Source organism: Orcinus orca, chromosome 7 (assembly GCF_937001465.1).
Source record: "Orcinus orca chromosome 7, mOrcOrc1.1, whole genome shotgun sequence".
Taxonomy (NCBI): domain Eukaryota; kingdom Metazoa; phylum Chordata; class Mammalia; order Artiodactyla; family Delphinidae; genus Orcinus; species Orcinus orca.
In genome coordinates this window covers 57,841,579-57,858,287 of record NC_064565.1, presented here as the reverse complement: position 1 = coordinate 57,858,287, position 16,709 = coordinate 57,841,579, and the positions used below count along the sequence as shown (strand labels likewise).

The 16,709-nt window shown below is 41.4% G+C and overlaps 1 protein-coding gene across 1 annotated transcript in view; it reads left to right on the top strand.

Moving 5' to 3' along the window:
• Window positions 1-16,709, top strand: part of LRP2 (LDL receptor related protein 2) — a 174,828-nt gene that overhangs the window by 109,003 nt on the left and 49,116 nt on the right. Inside the window, exons 42-50 of the mRNA XM_049712547.1 lie at window positions 149-352; window positions 924-1,166; window positions 4,191-4,316; window positions 5,458-5,577; window positions 8,179-8,310; window positions 9,783-9,984; window positions 10,937-11,232; window positions 12,699-13,215; window positions 16,255-16,407. Of these exons, the coding sequence (XP_049568504.1) occupies window positions 149-352; window positions 924-1,166; window positions 4,191-4,316; window positions 5,458-5,577; window positions 8,179-8,310; window positions 9,783-9,984; window positions 10,937-11,232; window positions 12,699-13,215; window positions 16,255-16,407 (1,993 nt within the window). The remainder of the gene's footprint in view (window positions 1-148; window positions 353-923; window positions 1,167-4,190; window positions 4,317-5,457; window positions 5,578-8,178; window positions 8,311-9,782; window positions 9,985-10,936; window positions 11,233-12,698; window positions 13,216-16,254; window positions 16,408-16,709) is intronic.

Here is a 16,709-nt window from a genome sequence, read left to right as displayed (position 1 = left end):
TGATGGAAAAATGACTCAGAGTAGAGTTTCCATGGCTTGTCTTATAGCGTGTTAAATATAGAAGCTGTGGCCAATGCTCTTCTGGAGGAGAAAATATGAATGTTTGCTACACAAATCTTTAGCTTTTCCTGGGCCTACCTTTCTTCAGGTCCAAATGGCCCTGAGTGCCAGTGTCCACACGAGGGCCACTGGTACCTGGCCAACAACAATAAGTACTGCATCCGGGATAATGGTACAAGGTGCCATAGTTCCAAGTTCACCTGCCTCAATGGGAACTGCATCCCAGAGCAGTGGAAATGTAACGACATCGATGACTGTGGTGACAGCAGTGACGAGCTGGAAACTCTCTGTGGTGAGTTGGACTCTTGGAACTTTTGTTAAGAACTCACAATGTGCCAAGTGTTTGGTCCTTTTAGAAGTGAAAAACATTTACTCTGAGAATCTAGACTTGCACTTTGCTTAAATCGCACATAAGCTGATATATGTGCTGTGAAGTAGTGTATGATGCTTTATTAGGAAGCACCTCTATAGTGGTTAAGAGCAAAGGTGCTGGATGCCATTTACAGTCTGTTGAGCCCTGGGAAAGTTACTTAACCTCTCTGAGCCTCAATCACATTAAAGCATTGTGTCTGAAAACTTAACGTAATTACGTTTAATGTGATTGAGATAAACTTATACATTGAGATGGTAGAGAAATGGAGTGACTTTGCCATTTGCTTAAAATACTTCATTTGCTAAAAGAAGCATACAAAATATTTGCTTAATCTAACTAATTTAAAGTGTCATCTCACTTTGCATGCAGTGCGTTTTGCCTTGGAAGGTAAACCCAAAGTGTCTTATTTTATTTGCTTGTATCTTTTGAGAAAATGGGATGATGCTTTAATCCAGAAGCTTCTTCAATGTTTTTTTTCCCCTCCTCTTAGCGTATCACACCTGCCCTTTGACGAGCTTCACCTGTGCCAACGGGCGATGTGTCCAATATCGTTATCGTTGTGATCACTACAATGACTGTGGTGACAACAGTGATGAGGCAGGGTGCCTGTTCAGGGCTTGTAACGAAACCACGGAATTTACTTGCAGTAATGGAAAGTGCATCCCGCTTCACCTAGTCTGCGATGGAATGGACCACTGCCATGATCACAATGCTTCAGATGAGAAAAATTGCTGTAAGTTCATCTTCAGTACTTGTGCTTTGGAGTCTTGAAGTCTTAGAGCTTGGGAGGTGAAATTTTTATATAAAGACAATGCATTTTCTGAGAAAAAACCCCATCGTATTCATCTAAAACATACATTTCATTTTAATACAGTCTACTAAGCGATTTTTTAAAACTATTCTACCTAGTATTTGAATTATTCACCTAAATTTATGGATCTGTACAACCATTGACTATTTAACATTCAGTATTTTCTCCTTGGTTTATACAGCTGACGGTTTGAAAGCTTTACCAGTGGTTACTGACAAAAATGATTGATTAATGTGTTGTGTTTAATGTTTGTTGTGCAAAAAGGTATGTAGTACAGTGTTGACTGAAATGATTTGTCTCTTTAGTTTTTCTGATAAATTGCTTTTTAGTGAATTGGTTTTCCAAAATTTCTGGGATTTGCACTTTAGAATCTTGAGAAAACAAAAGGGCGGAGCGTGAGCACAAATGTATTTTTAGTTTGGGTATATCTACATGTTCCATTGCTTTGTAGGCACTTAAACACAATATTTATTCGGGTGTGCCTTTTTTTTTTTTTTTTTTAATCAACAAGTGGCCAATCTGTTTCATCTATCTCCCCAAACTTTTTTTTTTTTTTTTTGGCGGTACTTGGGCCTCTCACTGCTGTGGCCTCTCCCGTTGTGGAGCATAGGCTCCAGACGCGCAGGCTCAGCGGCCATGGCTCACGGGCCCAGCCGCTCCGCGGCATGTGGGATCCTCCTGGACCGGGGGCACGAACCCGTGTCCCCTGCATTGGCAGGCGGACTCTCAACCACTGCGCCACCAGGGAAGCCCCCAAACTTTATTTTGAGTATTTTAATGCAACTCCCAGACATACATATCACTGATAAAGACCTTCTGAAAAACAACTACTATGCCAGTATTATGCCCAACAAAATCAACAATACTTATTTAATATCCTCTAGTACTCAGTCCATATTCAAATTGTATCACTTGTCCCCAAAATGTCAACAGTTGCTCTGTTCAAATTATGATTCAGGCAAGGTCTACACATTGATTTAGGCTGGAATTGAGGCCTAGTGATTTGATTACATTAGATTCAATTCTTTGGGCAAGAACACTTCATAGGCGGAGCTATTTCTTGTCGTATCACATAAGGAAGCACATAAGGCTTGATTGTGCCGCTTTAAGTGAGGATGAAATTAATTAGTGAATTTAGAAGTCAGCCTGAATCTTCCCTTAGGAAGTTCCCATCAACCTTTCACCCAGTGGTTTCAGCATCCATGGATGGTTGTTCCATAAATTCATTATTACTTTAAGGGTTACAAAGTAGGCATTTTAAAATTTTATCGTTCCTTGCACATTTATTAGCTGACGTTCCATAAAGAAGAAATTTCCCTTATTAACTATTTTGTTATCCTGAAATAAAATTCTGCAGGGTAAATGTCTGATTCTTTTCCTTGGTCATTTTTGAGAGTAATGAGTTGGTGACCAATGAGCACTAAGTTTTTGCTTTGTTTTGTTTTTACTATTGTGTTAAACTCATGGATTTTTACGTTTTTGAGTTTTAATGCAGTGAAGTAAGTTACTGGTTTCGGTGCTTAATTGTTCTATCTTCGGCCAGCAGGAACCCTGGTAAAGTTGGGTTCTCTGTTATTTTGACTTGACCCCATTCAGTCTTCCATAGCTCAGACTTGTACATTTCCTGTCTCAGACCTGGAATTGGCCTCATTCCTTTTGTGGTATTTAAAAATTACCACAGTATTGCATTACGCATTCCTGTTTGGCTTTTATTGCTTCTAGGCCTTTTTATTGGACAGAGCTAGGAAATACAATTCTTAAGGGGAAAAAAAATGATATTGGTATTTTCCATTTTAATTTGGGATAACAGGTTTTTTACCTTTTGGATTTTATAATCATGTCTGTTTTACTTAAAAATCTTGGTTTGTAATAAGTGACATTAACATAGTCACTTATTTGCTTCATTCTATAATAATTTCAACATGCCTATAATAATTTCAAAGTAACCACACAAATATAATTAAAGATTTTAGGTCCTTCTTGTTCTTAGATTATTTCCCACTAGGAATATGCAGTCATTTGTTACTGTTTCCAAATTTTAGGAATTGCTTTTCTTTATCTATTTTTATTTCATTATGTTTATTTATACAAAATAATGTGCATGGTTTCATAGTCAAAATTATATAACAAGGTGGATTCACAGAAGTCCTTCTTCCTTGTCCTCTCCACCCTGCTCCCTCCATACTATTCTCAATCTGTTCATAGGGGTTACAATTTTCATTAGTTTTATCTTTTCATCGTTGTTTATAGTGTAAGCATTTCTTTCTTGCTAGACATACACACTGCCATCATTTTTCTTACACAAAAGATAGCCTAGTGTTCTGCTTTTTTTTTTTTTTGCGGTACGCGGGCCTCTCACTGTTATGGCCTCTCCCGCTGTGGAGCACAGGCTCCGGATGTGCAGGCTCAGTGGCCATGGCTCACGGGCCCAGCCGCTCCGCGGCATGTGGGATCTTCCCGGACCAGGGCATGAACCCGTGTCCCCTGCATTGGAAGGCGGACTCTCAACCACTGCGCCACCAGGGAAGCCCTCTGCTTTCTTACTGTTGATATATCCTGGAGATCATACCATCATTCCTTATCAATATACAGAGATCTTCTTCATTCCTTTTTACAGCTACATATTACTCCATTGTGTGGATATGCCATCATTTATTTAACCAAGAGTGGGGATTCATGCTGATGCTATTGAATAATGAAAACAGACAGTTAAAACTATAAAGCAGCCTCCCCTCCCCTCCATGGCTTCCGGTATCAGCTGGAAATATCTCTTTTTACTGTAGAATGTATGGCATCCCATAAGTGTCATGGATCATGCCTCTGTGATAGCTTTGAACATCCTTCCCTTCTGGTGGTTTGATTCTGCAATAGATCTGTTAGCGTGGACGTGTATGATGTGTATGTGGTGGGTAAGTTCCAAATGTTTATCTGGTTGTCTTTTTCAAGCTGATCGCACGTGCCAGCCTGGATACGTAAAATGTATGAATTCAACTGTTTGTATTCCTCATCTTTTCTTGTGTGATGGAGACAACGACTGTGGAGATATGAGTGATGAAAACCCCATTTTCTGTGGTAAGATAAAACTGTGTTTCCTTCTGTGGTTCCAGGGATGCATGTCTTGAGCTAATGCAAAGATACATCGCCTGGGTGTTTGGGCTAATTTCAATTTGTCATCTCAAATTGACCTTGTAAGTAGATTCAGTAGGCAGTTACTTTAGGATGTAATTGTAGGGGCATAAGAAGCCCCTTCTCTCTGTTCCCTGGCTGGATGCCTGACTCCAACTATTTCTTCCAGAGACCAGCTCTAATGCCTATCTTTCTACAATTAAAGACCTTTTGTCTTCAGGAACTCTAGGCAGAATTTGCACATTGAGCCCTTGTATTTGCTCTCAATACATTTGTAGTAGCCATTAGTAACTGAAAGGATTTTTCTCTCTTTTTCATATGTTTGACTTTCAGAAGCCTTAATTTCATATTTAGCCATTTGGTTTAATCAAATAATTTCCTGTATCTATTAAACTAAAAGGCCTTTCTTAAGCACGATGATTTTGAGACTATTGGTGTAAATAGATGCATCCTTTAAGAACTTAGTGATTGTCACCAGGCCAGGTTACAGTCCAAGAGCAGGAGTCAGTTGTAAAAACAGCAGCAAGAGGTAGCAGAAAATCTAGAAAACACATTAGACCAGAACTACCTCAGGTTATGCGAGAAAAGAATCAATGTTCACGTGTAGGCAGAGTCATTTACTCAAATGAATTATAAGGATGATTAAGAGCAGAACTTTGATAACTCTCTAGAATCATGGTCTAAGATGGCTAAAAGATTGTGTGTAGGGTGAACTCAGATTTGGTTATATTGTTGTTTTTGCTTTTCAGTAGCATTTATTTTCTTTTATGTTATGGCAGAAAACGTAGAACCAAGTTTTCTTTTATCTATAATTTGTGATTTCATGTGTCAAAAAATAATCTTTTGGTATTTCTAACAAATGCAATTCATTTTTGAACTTCTGGAATTTGGAAAAAAATTCTGGAAAACTGGAGCGGTATTGCTCTCCCACACTCTTCCCTCCCAATGGAAAACTTATACAAAAACTCATTTCCCAGGCCTCAGCCTTCCTTTCTTGGCAACTCGTATCCAGATCAGAGATACAGGCAGGTTATTAGGAACAAGCTTGTGTGTTGCTCATGGGTTTTATCTTCTTTGCCTCCTGCAGTCTCTAAGTCGTGTAAGAGCGATGAGTTCCACTGCACATCTGGATCCTGTATTCCTAGCTTTTGGTTTTGTGATCACGAAAGAGATTGTTCTGACGGCTCTGATGAACCTGACACTTGTGGTAAGAGAGTAAGCAAGCATGAAAAGCATTGTAATGCGGCTGGAGACCCTCTTCCGACTACTTCAAATATAGACTATGATTCTGGCTGCGGAATGTTTGCACTCTTTGCTGAAACCACTCAGCAGACATTCATTAAAAACCTGCTCATGCAGGGCACTGGGTGGGTTGCTGATCAGGGTATGGAGGCTGCTGATCGATGCAGATGAAAAGAGATTATGTTGGTGATGCACCTGGTACCTGCCGGGTTTGTAGAACTCAATTAATTGTAATTGACTCTGAACTGGAATTTCTGAACTTGGCTGAGTTCTGACCCATAAGACTGTGGGAGGATCCAAGAGTGATTGAAATCATCATATATAGGTGGAGGGGGCATAGGAGGGGCACATATTTCTTTCTGTTCTGTGTGCCAGCTGAGGAGGTAGGGTCCATGGCCATCTGAGCTTCCTGAGATGTTCCAAGGACCTTCTAGTCATATTCTTAGAGGCAGTTGTGTGTTGCTTGTGTTTGAAGGCTGCTATTTACCTTTGCAAGTCCTAATCTATATCCACGCACAATTTTTTTTACATAATTAAAAAAATATAAAGGTAAAATCTAATACATTGCTGTTTTGTCTGTCAATATTGCTGTATAGGGGTCAGCAAACTATGGCCATGGGCCAGCTGCTTGTCTTTATAAATAAAGTTTCATTAGAATACAGCCACATCCTGGCTATGGCTGCTTTTTGGCTACAACGGCAGTGTCAAGTAGGCGCGGCAGAGACCATATGGCCTGTGAGCCTAAAATATATACTGTCTGGTTAAGAGAGAGTTTGCTGACCCCTGTTACAAAGTCTTCATACTCCTGTTTAATGGCTGTGTGATATTCCATTGAGTGGTTATATGATCATTGAGTTAACTGCCTCTATTTTAAGCATTTAGATTACTTTATTTTTTTCCTGTATTATAAATATCACTGCAGTAAGTACCATCACATATAAAGCTTTTTTTTGGAGTGGTATTTTCTTTTTTCTTTTTATAAATTTATTTATTTATTTTGGCTGCGTTGGGTCTTCGTTGCTGCGCGCAGGCTTTCTCTAGTTGCGGTGCATGGGCTTCTCACAGTGGTGGCTTCTCTTGTTGCAGAGCACGGGCTCTAGGGCACGCGGGCTTCAGTAGCTGTGGCACACAGGCTCAGTAGTTGTGGCGCACGGGCTTAGTTGCTCCACGGCAATGTGGGATCTTCCCAGACCAGGGCTCGAACCTGTGTCCCCTGCATTGGCAGGCAGATTCCCAACGACTGCGCCACCAGGGAAGTCCCCGGAGGGGTATTTTCTTAAGACCATTAGCCTAGTTTTGCAGCTGAATTCAGACTATTTTCTATTCCTATCTTCCCTCAGGTTCAAATTCTGTGGCTAATAGAAAGTGGAATTAGAAGCTCTTTGCCAATTTCTTTTTCCCCAACACTAAGAGTTTTGAGAAAACAAAGGGCACATAGAGTTTTGAGGATCTGTAAAGGAAATAATTAATAACTGTTAGGTGGGTAGAATAGTCTTAGAGATTGGTTTAAATATATGAGCTATTGGTTCAAATATATGAAGAATAAATATAGTTTCCAGACTTCTCCATGGGAACCAAAGTCATAGTAATAGCAATTAGTACCAACTGTCTGACATATTTAAATAGAAGTAAACACGCAATCTAATATGAATGCATTCTCATAATATGCAGAGATATTTTTTTCTAGTTTTATTGAGATATAATTGACATACAGCACTGTGTAAGTTTAAGGTATAGAGCATAATTTACATACATCATGAAATGATTACCACAATAGGTTTGGTGCACATCCAATACACAGATATTATTTTAAAGAGATAATAAGATGTATATAAAAGAGTAAAATCCCCATTCCTTCAGCCTCCTACAGTCCCCTCCCTCCCTAGACATAATCACTATTAAGTGTGAATTCTTCTTATCTTTATCTATATATTCTGACATGTAGTTTTTAAAACACAAATAGGATCTTACTACATATATTTTTTCTGGAATTTCCCCCCCACTTTTTTTTTTTTTTTTTAGCCTAACAGTAGCTTGTCACTTAGAAAGTGCAGCTCTATCTCATTCCTTTGCACTGCTGAATATTGCTGTAAACTATGGGTGTTCCATGTGTTTTTATCCCTTTCCCAGCTGATGGATATTTAGGTTGTTTCCATTTTTTCACTATAAGACATAATGCTAGCATGAACATCCTGCATATGTGGGAAGATTCTTACAGGCTAGATCTCTAGGAGTAGCATTCCTGTGTCAAAGGGGATATGTTTCTTTCAAAGACTGTATTGATATGTACTCTTTTCTTACCAGCTTATGAAAGGTCATGTTTCTCCTTACTGTTATTATTGTGCTGTATTTTTAGTGGTTAAAATTAAATTTTCTTTAGCCCTAGGCTAATTTTGAGGGGTCTCTGGGTTTATTGGCATATGACAACTTGATTCGTTGACATGTGGGATATGATTAAAGAACTCTAATTGGTGTTCTAGAAAGCCCATGCTGTAGTAGGCTTCTCTCAAGATTCCTGGACTGCAAACCACTCTTCTCACCAAGAGTGCTTTTTATATTTTTTCAGAGTTTTCTGAGCCAACATGCTTCAGTGATGAATTCAGGTGTGACAATAACAGGTGCATCCAAGTAGAGTGGGTCTGTGATGGTGATAATGACTGTGGGGACATGAGTGATGAGGATGAAAGACACCACTGTGGTAAGTGCAAACAATCAATTCCTCTGCATTGTCACACTCTAGGGAAACTCAGAAGATTTATTTTTCTGTCTTTGGAGTATATGGTTGTCAGAGAGGTTCCTCTTTGTTGAATGCACACAGATAGAATGTTACCTTTATTTTTACACCCAAGAATATTTGATATCATTCATTTACATGCTTTAAAACGATGAAAAATGATTTTAATGTTTACTTTTTTTCTGTTGCATTTAGGTAATGGAAATAATGTCCTACATTTCTAGAGCAGATAAAGAGAACTCAGTTGGCCACTCTTAATAGCAGTTTTAATAGCGTTGCAATTAACTGTGCCTCCAGTTTTATCCATTACCCTAGAGCTGTTAGGGGGTGGGGGGGTCATTCCTTTTAAGTGAATTATGGAACAAACTATGGAACACCATCTCCCATTACCAACAGAGCATAGAACTCTTAGCTAAGGTGTCTTGGAAGAGTGTCTTTCCATGGTAGAATAATAAAAACAATGACACCATGATGTTTGCATTTGATTGTTACCTCATATGTCCATGACTTTGGTGGTGGTCCATGGTTCTACATATATTCTATGAAATGGGTGGTTGGCAGCTGCACAAACATGGATGTAGCATATACTTTTCTCCCATATCTCCTCACCAAGACTCCCTTCCTCTTGTCTCCTCTTTACCCTCAGTGAGATTGGATAAGATACCTGTATTTTATTCTGCAGGCTTTCATGATTACATGTTAGCATCTTAGCTCTTTCCTAACAGTGTCTTGGTTTCTGACAACTCTTATTGACATACACAGCTCCTATATACCTAGGAAAGAAGCCCTAGCTTTTTGGAAAATTCTATGACTTTGAGCTATCTAGTCAATCATTGCAAGCTTCAGTTTTCTCATCTGTAGAACTGGCATAAAAATGCCTATCTCACATTGTGTTTGAGTGATTATACTTTGTAAACTAAAAAATGTTACCAAATGTAAGGGATTTTTGGTATCCAATTAATAAAATGTGAGTAGTTTTTTTGTTTGTTTGTTTGTTTGTTTTGTGTGTGTGTGTTTTTTTTTTTTTTTGCGGTACGTGGGCCTCTCACTGTTGTGGCCTCTCCCGTTGCGGAGCACAGGCTCCGGACGCGCAGGCTCAGCGGCCATGGCTCACGGGCCCAGCCGCTCCGCGGCATGTGGGATCTTCCCGGACCGGGGCATGAACCCGTGTCCCCTGCATCGGCAGGCAGACTCTCAACCACTGCACCACCAGGGAAGCCCTACCTTTACTTTTTACTTCTGAAAAAAAATCAAAGATCCAAAGCAATTAAAATGAAAATTTGGGAGCGTAGTTTGTCTACCTATTTTCCCTTCATTTCCTTTCATCCCTCAGACTATTATGTAATGTCAAGCAAGATAAATAATGCTTCAGAATGAATTTGACTTCTAGAATGAGCTCTCATGTGATTTCTGATTCTCATGTGCTTTGGTTTCAGAGAGTCACAGCTGCTCAAGTTCTGAGTTTCTCTGTGTAAGTAGCGTGTCTCCATCCAGGAGGTGCATCCCTCAATCTTGGGTTTGTGATGGCGATGCGGATTGCTCTGATGCCTACGATGAGCACCAGAACTGCACCAGGAGATCCTGCTCTGAAACGGAGTTCACCTGTAGTAATGGACTGTGTATCCCCGACTGGTTCAGGTGAATTGGGGATTAAACAATCTACCAACAAACCTAAACTTCCATGAGGCAGGACTGGGGCCTGGAGCCCATGCTACTTTTAGTGGTCTATGAAAATGTTTGGATTTCTTTTAAAATCAAAAGAAAAAAAAAAGAAATTTTAGGTCAAAGAAAGTATTATAATACCAAATAATATTAATATATCTGGCTTTATACCAATGTGGTCCTTAATTATAAATGTTTTTTATGGTGGTAAAAGTCACATAATATAAAACATACTATTTTAACCACATTTAAGTGTACAGTTCAGTGGCACTAAGTATATTCACATTGCTGTGCAACTCTTACCATCATCCATCTCTGCAATTTTTCACCTTCCTAAACCGAAACTCTGTCCTCTTTAAACACTAACTCTCCATTCGCCCTCCCCACTCCCCTTAACCCCCGGCCCCTGGCATCTACCAATGTACTTTCTGACTCTATGAATTTGACTATTCTAGGGAAATAAATAAATATTTTTATGGAGGAAGGGGCCCATGAAGGCAAAAGTGCCTAGGGTCCATGAAGGTCATAACGTGACCTTGCACGGAGGGTCAGAGAGATGAATGAAGTGGGCTTGCTAGAAGAAAGTTCTTTCTTGAGGTAGCTGAGGCTCTTGGTTTTCCACTTGGAGTAGAGGCATGGGTACAAGAAATACTTCATTCTCTTCTCTCTGCTGTAAGAAGAATAACGGTGTGAGCATGATGATAAATGGGTCTGGGCGCTGCGGCTCAGGGTCAACCAGGCAACAGTGAGGGGCAGGTGAGGTGGACCTTGGGCAAGTGTTCCAGCTAAGAGACGCAGACACTAGTCAGCGTCATTTGTGTGGAGGGAAATTGCGAATCTGGATTTTCACCTGAAATATTCTGATTTTAAATGCTGGAAACATATTAAAAAAACCCTCTCAAGAGTGGTACTGGGTTTCATGACACAGGTGTGACCGGCGCAACGACTGTGGTGACTACAGTGATGAGAGGGACTGTGTGTACCCTGCCTGCGACAAGGTCCATTTTACCTGTCAGAATGGGCTCTGCATTTATAAGGCCTTCGTCTGTGATGGGGAAAATGACTGTGGAGATGACTCAGATGAGCTGGAACACCTGTGTCACACCCCGGAGACCACGTGTCCCCCTCATCAGTTCAGGTGTGACAATGGGAACTGCATCGAGATGGTGAAAGTCTGCAACCACCTAGATGACTGTTTAGACAACAGTGATGAGAAAGGATGTGGTGAGTATAACAGAAGATCAGGGAAAAGGAAACCAGGGGGACAATGTGGATTTTCAACCCTTCATGACTTAGCAGGACTTGTCAGTTGGTTCTCTAAGTAGAATATTGCCAGAAAATTACCATTGCTTGTCTAGCAGAAAGCAAGGATTTCTTGGTATCTAAGGTCAGTCACAAACATTTTGTGGACTAATTCATGAGTTAGGCAGTCATTACAGAGAACAGGAGATGAACAAATTCAGGCCAACGGTATCTAACAGCAGAGAGTGTTGATTCTCTTTGGCCTCTTGCAATGACTTGTTTCCTTCACTGCCTCTCTGCTAAGATTCCTTAGCCTGTTTTGTTTTTTTTTAAATAAATTTATTTATTTTATTTATTTTTATTTTTGGCTGTATTGGGTCTTTGTTGCTGCACGCAGGCTTTCTCTAATTGCGGGGAGCGGGGGCTATTCTTCGTTGCGGTGCGCGGGCTTCTCATTGCGGTGGCTTCTCTTGTTGTGCAGCACGGGCTCTGGGCGCGCGGGCTTCAGTAGTTGTGGCTTGCGGGCTCAGTAGTTGTGGCTCGTGGGCTTAGTTGCTCTGCGGCATGTGGGATCTTCCCGGACCAGGGCTCGAACCCGTGTCTCCTGCATTGGCAGGCGGATTCTTAATCACTGCGCCACCAGAGAAGTCCCCTTAGCCTGTTCTTAATTTTCATCCTCAGGTGACTAAAGGGGAGAGTTTAATTGGCAGCCCCTCCCCCCCGCCCCCCACCAAACTCCCACAAGTAAACCCGTCTAGAATTTATAAAGTACAGAATCTTAAGGAAGTGTTCTCCCGCGCTGTGTAGTTAGTTTTTGAATGAGAATGGCCATGTGTCACAGGACCAGCCAGAGGTACCCTCCTGGGGTGCTGGGTGGCTCATCCCATTTGTGAGACTCAGTCAAGTGAGCACTTCTCTTCCCATCTCCATGTTCAGGGATGTCACACTGCGAGCCTGAAATTGGCCATGGTGTGAGTCGTGGCACCATTGAAATGGAAGAGGCTACAAATTAGAGCTCCCCCCTCCCCCCATCCCACCCCACACCCCAGACCTGTTTTACCAGCACACCACTGTGTGGGCTCTTCTGCTCTTCTTTCTTCTCTCTCCTGCTATTTCACTTCTAAATTTATCGATTAAAAGAAGATTGGCAGGTATAGGATTAGAAGTCAAACTTGTTGGTTGTATTAGTTGTTAAAACCACTGGTGAAGGATCAAGTTGGGAGGAAGTTGAGTAAGAGTGACTTTTGAATAATGTAGGGCCTTTAGAAATCCCTTCTTATCTGTCTTCTTTTAGCATGATTCATTAAGAATTGGGTCTGTCCAAACGAAGCAAAACAAAATGAAACAAAAAGGATTGGGTCTGTCCAGTGGGAAGGTTGACTTTGGACCACTATGGTGGATCCGTTGCTGTCAACTTAGGTTCTCTGATAACTGTCTTTTACCTACAGGTGTTAATGAATGCAATGACCCTTCACTCAGTGGCTGCGACCACAATTGCACAGACACTTTAACCAGTTTCTATTGTTCTTGTAACCCTGGTTACAAGCTGTTGTCTGACAAGCGGACCTGTGTTGATATTGATGAATGCAAGGAGACGCCCTTTGTCTGTAGCCAGAAGTGTGAGAACGTACTGGGCTCTTACATCTGCAAGTGTGCCCCAGGCTACATCCGTGAGCCAGATGGAAAGACCTGCCGGCAGAACAGCAACATCGAGCCCGATCTCATTTTTAGCAACCGTTACTATTTGAGAAATCTAACTATCGATGGCCATTTATACTCCCTCATCTTGCAAGGACTGGGTAATGCTGTGGCAGTGGATTTTGACCGAGTAGAAAAGAGATTGTACTGGCTTGATATAGAGAATAAAGTCATTGAGAGAATGTTTCTGAACAAGACAAACAGGGAGACAGTCATAAAGTACAATCTACCGGGTACAGAAAGTCTGGCTGTCGACTGGGTTACCAGGTAAGAAAAAGCTGAGGAGCTTTTTAAGAGTTAAAAGGCTTTTTGCTTTTAAAAATGTATTCAAACCGTGTTTCCATCCTAACAGAGAGCTGATCTTTTCCAACTTGGGTTAGTGGGTGGATACATTTTAATGCTTCTGCATGTTTTTGTTTTTTTCTGCTATGTACCTAATAATCAAATGGGATACCACAGAACCTAAAATCTAGTGATTTTAAGAATTTATGATATCAATTTCATGGGGAGGGGCATCACAAAGGAGGAAAGAGCTCTGTTTTTACTGGCCATGCAGTGAACTGGAGGTGATGTGAAGGGATGATGCATGCATTTGTTGGTGCATTCAGTCATCGAAAGCTGTTGCCTAAGTGCCTTCTGCATGCAGTGCTATGCTAGGAACTGGGGTCTAGAGGTCAGCAAGACAGACACAGCCCCTGCTTTCCTGGCGTTCACAGGCTGCTTGCAATGCTATTTATTCACAGCCTGGGCTGGTTGTAAAATGGAGAATGGCCGACTTGAAACTCTGAGCATCTTTAAGGGAGATGGTGATACTTTAATTCAAGTCCACCAGCTCAACCACACTTCTTCACATCTCTATTGAATATCGAATCTATCAGATATTTGGCTTTGTGGTTGACATGAAGCTGGAGGCACTTAGCCTGCAAATATTATTGCTTCAGTCACCTCAGACCTACAGAGGACTCTTCCACGTCTTCTCTGTTTGACCATCTTAAGGGTAAAGGTCCTAAGATGGGGGATGGAGAATTGGCCCCCTAGTTCTACCTGAATAGTAACTGGCCTGCCATAGGTGCTCAAGAACTGCCTACAGAAAAATGAATAAAATCTTGATCATGTGAATACAAGTATTTTATATATAGTGGCTCTTTTGTGTGTCAAAAAGCATAGTGATTAATGATTTGCAGGAACAGAACTAATTGTGGTACTGCTCCTATCTCATCCTTTGCTGCAATGCAAGAAAAGGTAATATTTTAGCCTTGATATTGTCATTCAGCCCTCTCTCCCCAAAACTGGTAGGATGAGATTTTCCCCTGGATTTCAGCTATTTTCCTCTCATTCTAGGCATGTTCTTGACCAGGGGAAAGAATTAGGTACATATGTGGTACTGAGAAAGATGGAGCAAAAACGTCTAGGGTGAGGGTAGGATAAAATATCTCATGACCGAAGCATTTTCTCAAATGTTCAAGAAGGAGTACAGCCAGGCTAAACATTCCTTAAAACACAAGGCAGGATAGAACCCAGTCACATTTAAGTTTGTAGGGGACAGTTCTAAGATACTAATTACATTGAAATTTGAAACCATTTCCCCAATATCAATAAAGATGTTCATAGCGAACTCAAGGATGTTTGGTTTCCAAGGCCCTTAAACTTGATATACAAGTTTTTCAAAGCACCATTATGCACAGTGGAAAATTGTGCCGGTTCTCAGTCCTCTTAATTTTTCCTGGAGCGCGCATGGAGTGTCTTCTCCATATTCTGTTCACTGGGTCAGTGTTTTGACTGTGGAATAAAGAGAAATTAACGAGTTGGCAGGAAGCTCCACAGAGTGGAGTGCCCTGTGGTGGAGCCAGTCTTGAATTCCTGCTCTAGCTCTTACTAATCAGCAACCTCTGGGCCTCAGCAGCCTCATCAAGAAAACAGGAATAATGGGCTTCCCTGGTGGCGCAGTGGTTGAGAGTCCGCCTGCCGATGCAGGGGACACGGGTTCGTGCCCCGGTCCCGGAAGATCCCACGTGCCGCGGAGCGGCTGGGCCCCTGAGCCATGGCCGCTGAGCCTGCGCGTCCGGAGCCTGTGCTCCGCAACGGGAGAGGCCACAACAGTGAGAGGCCCGCGTACTGCAAAAAAAAAAAAAAAAAAAAGAAAACAGGAATAAGATATTAAATAATATACTATTTAAAAAAGTCCTTAGCCCAGGGCTTGGCATTTAATAGATGTTTGCTATTATTATTGCTATTATTACCCTCTACAATGTTGGAATCTAAAATTGTGGCCACCTCATACATCAGGATTTACCCAACTGAATTAAATAGCAAGGCTTGTGCATTTATGCATACTCATTCCCTCATCCCCAAGCCTAAAAAGATGCTACCGTCCTAACAGTTAAATATTCTGACACCTCTCATGGTTGGATCAGGCTTACCTCTGGCAAGGAGACATTGGGGTCTTTTGGAAGAGAAATCGTTTCAGTAGGAATTGACTATCAGATCTCAAATGACACTCACTCTAGGAGTTTTGAACCCTTTGGAAGGTTATGGATACTTTAAGACTCTGGTGGTACCCACAGACCCCTTGCTGGATAAAGCCACGTAACAAATTTATGCTTATACAATTTTGCATCAGTTTTAGAAGGTACACCCCCCGCCCCCAGAGCCTAGGCTACCCTGGTGTCAGATTGAGGACCCCAGATTAAGAACCCTGCCTTATAGAAAATAAATGGATTTTATTGAATAGCAATATATTCAGAACTGAAATATCCTTGAGGTAAGAGATTCTAATAAGTTTCTAAAGCTTTTTGAGTTTAAGTAAAACTTGGCACAGGGTAAGAAACTCATTTTGCCAGCCTACTGGGACGCGGCCAGGGAGGGGGTCAGGTTTTTCTTTATCTGAAGGATGCCATGATTCAGAGTTTCCTTGTGCAGTCTCAATGATAGCACTTAGACAAGTTTGTTTCCTTGACTCCACCATTTAAACTGTAGTTCATGATACTCATTGATCACTCTCACTTCCGCTTCCCTGCTCCTCTAAAGCCTGGAACATTGCTTGGGGAAGATGCCTTTTGCTGCACGAAGCAAGTAAAGCTAGAATCCTTGTGTGAAGTGTGGCCCCAGAATTTCCTGTTGTAAGGTGACATCAGGAAGAGTAGCACACATTCTTGCATCTTCCGTTGCCTCATTGCAGGAAGGTCAACTGTGTTTCCCCTTGTCCTTGTTTGCCTGGGGGAAAAGTGCTTGGATCGGAAATTGTGTGGCTAAATGTGCCTTTTTTCTCAAGTAAAATGGCTATAACTCCTGGTTCTCCATTTTCAGAAAGCTGTATTGGGTGGATTCCCACCTGAATTGCCTTTCTGTCTCTGACCTCAATGGTCGATACCGCCGCAAGCTGGCCGAGCACTGTGTGGATGCCAACAACACCTTCTGCATTGAGAATCCCAGAGGAATTGCCCTTCACCCTCGATATGGGTATTGTCTCCCTGTAATCTTGGGCTCTTCTTTCATGCCCTTCTTCCACCTCTGTTACCACAAAGGCTGTTCACGTAGTGATATCAAGGCCAGTGTCTTGTTGGAGTTTGTCTTCTGCTTTTCCTACCTGGTAAATGGCTTAGTATAATGGGTAGAAGCATGGCTTGTTCAAATGCTATTCATCGGCTATTCTATTTTCTTTGCCATGACACACCATTTCACTTTCAAAGTCACATTTGGCTGCATGCAAGTAATTTATGGTTTTAAAAAACAACAACCCACCTTTACTGGACTTTCCATGT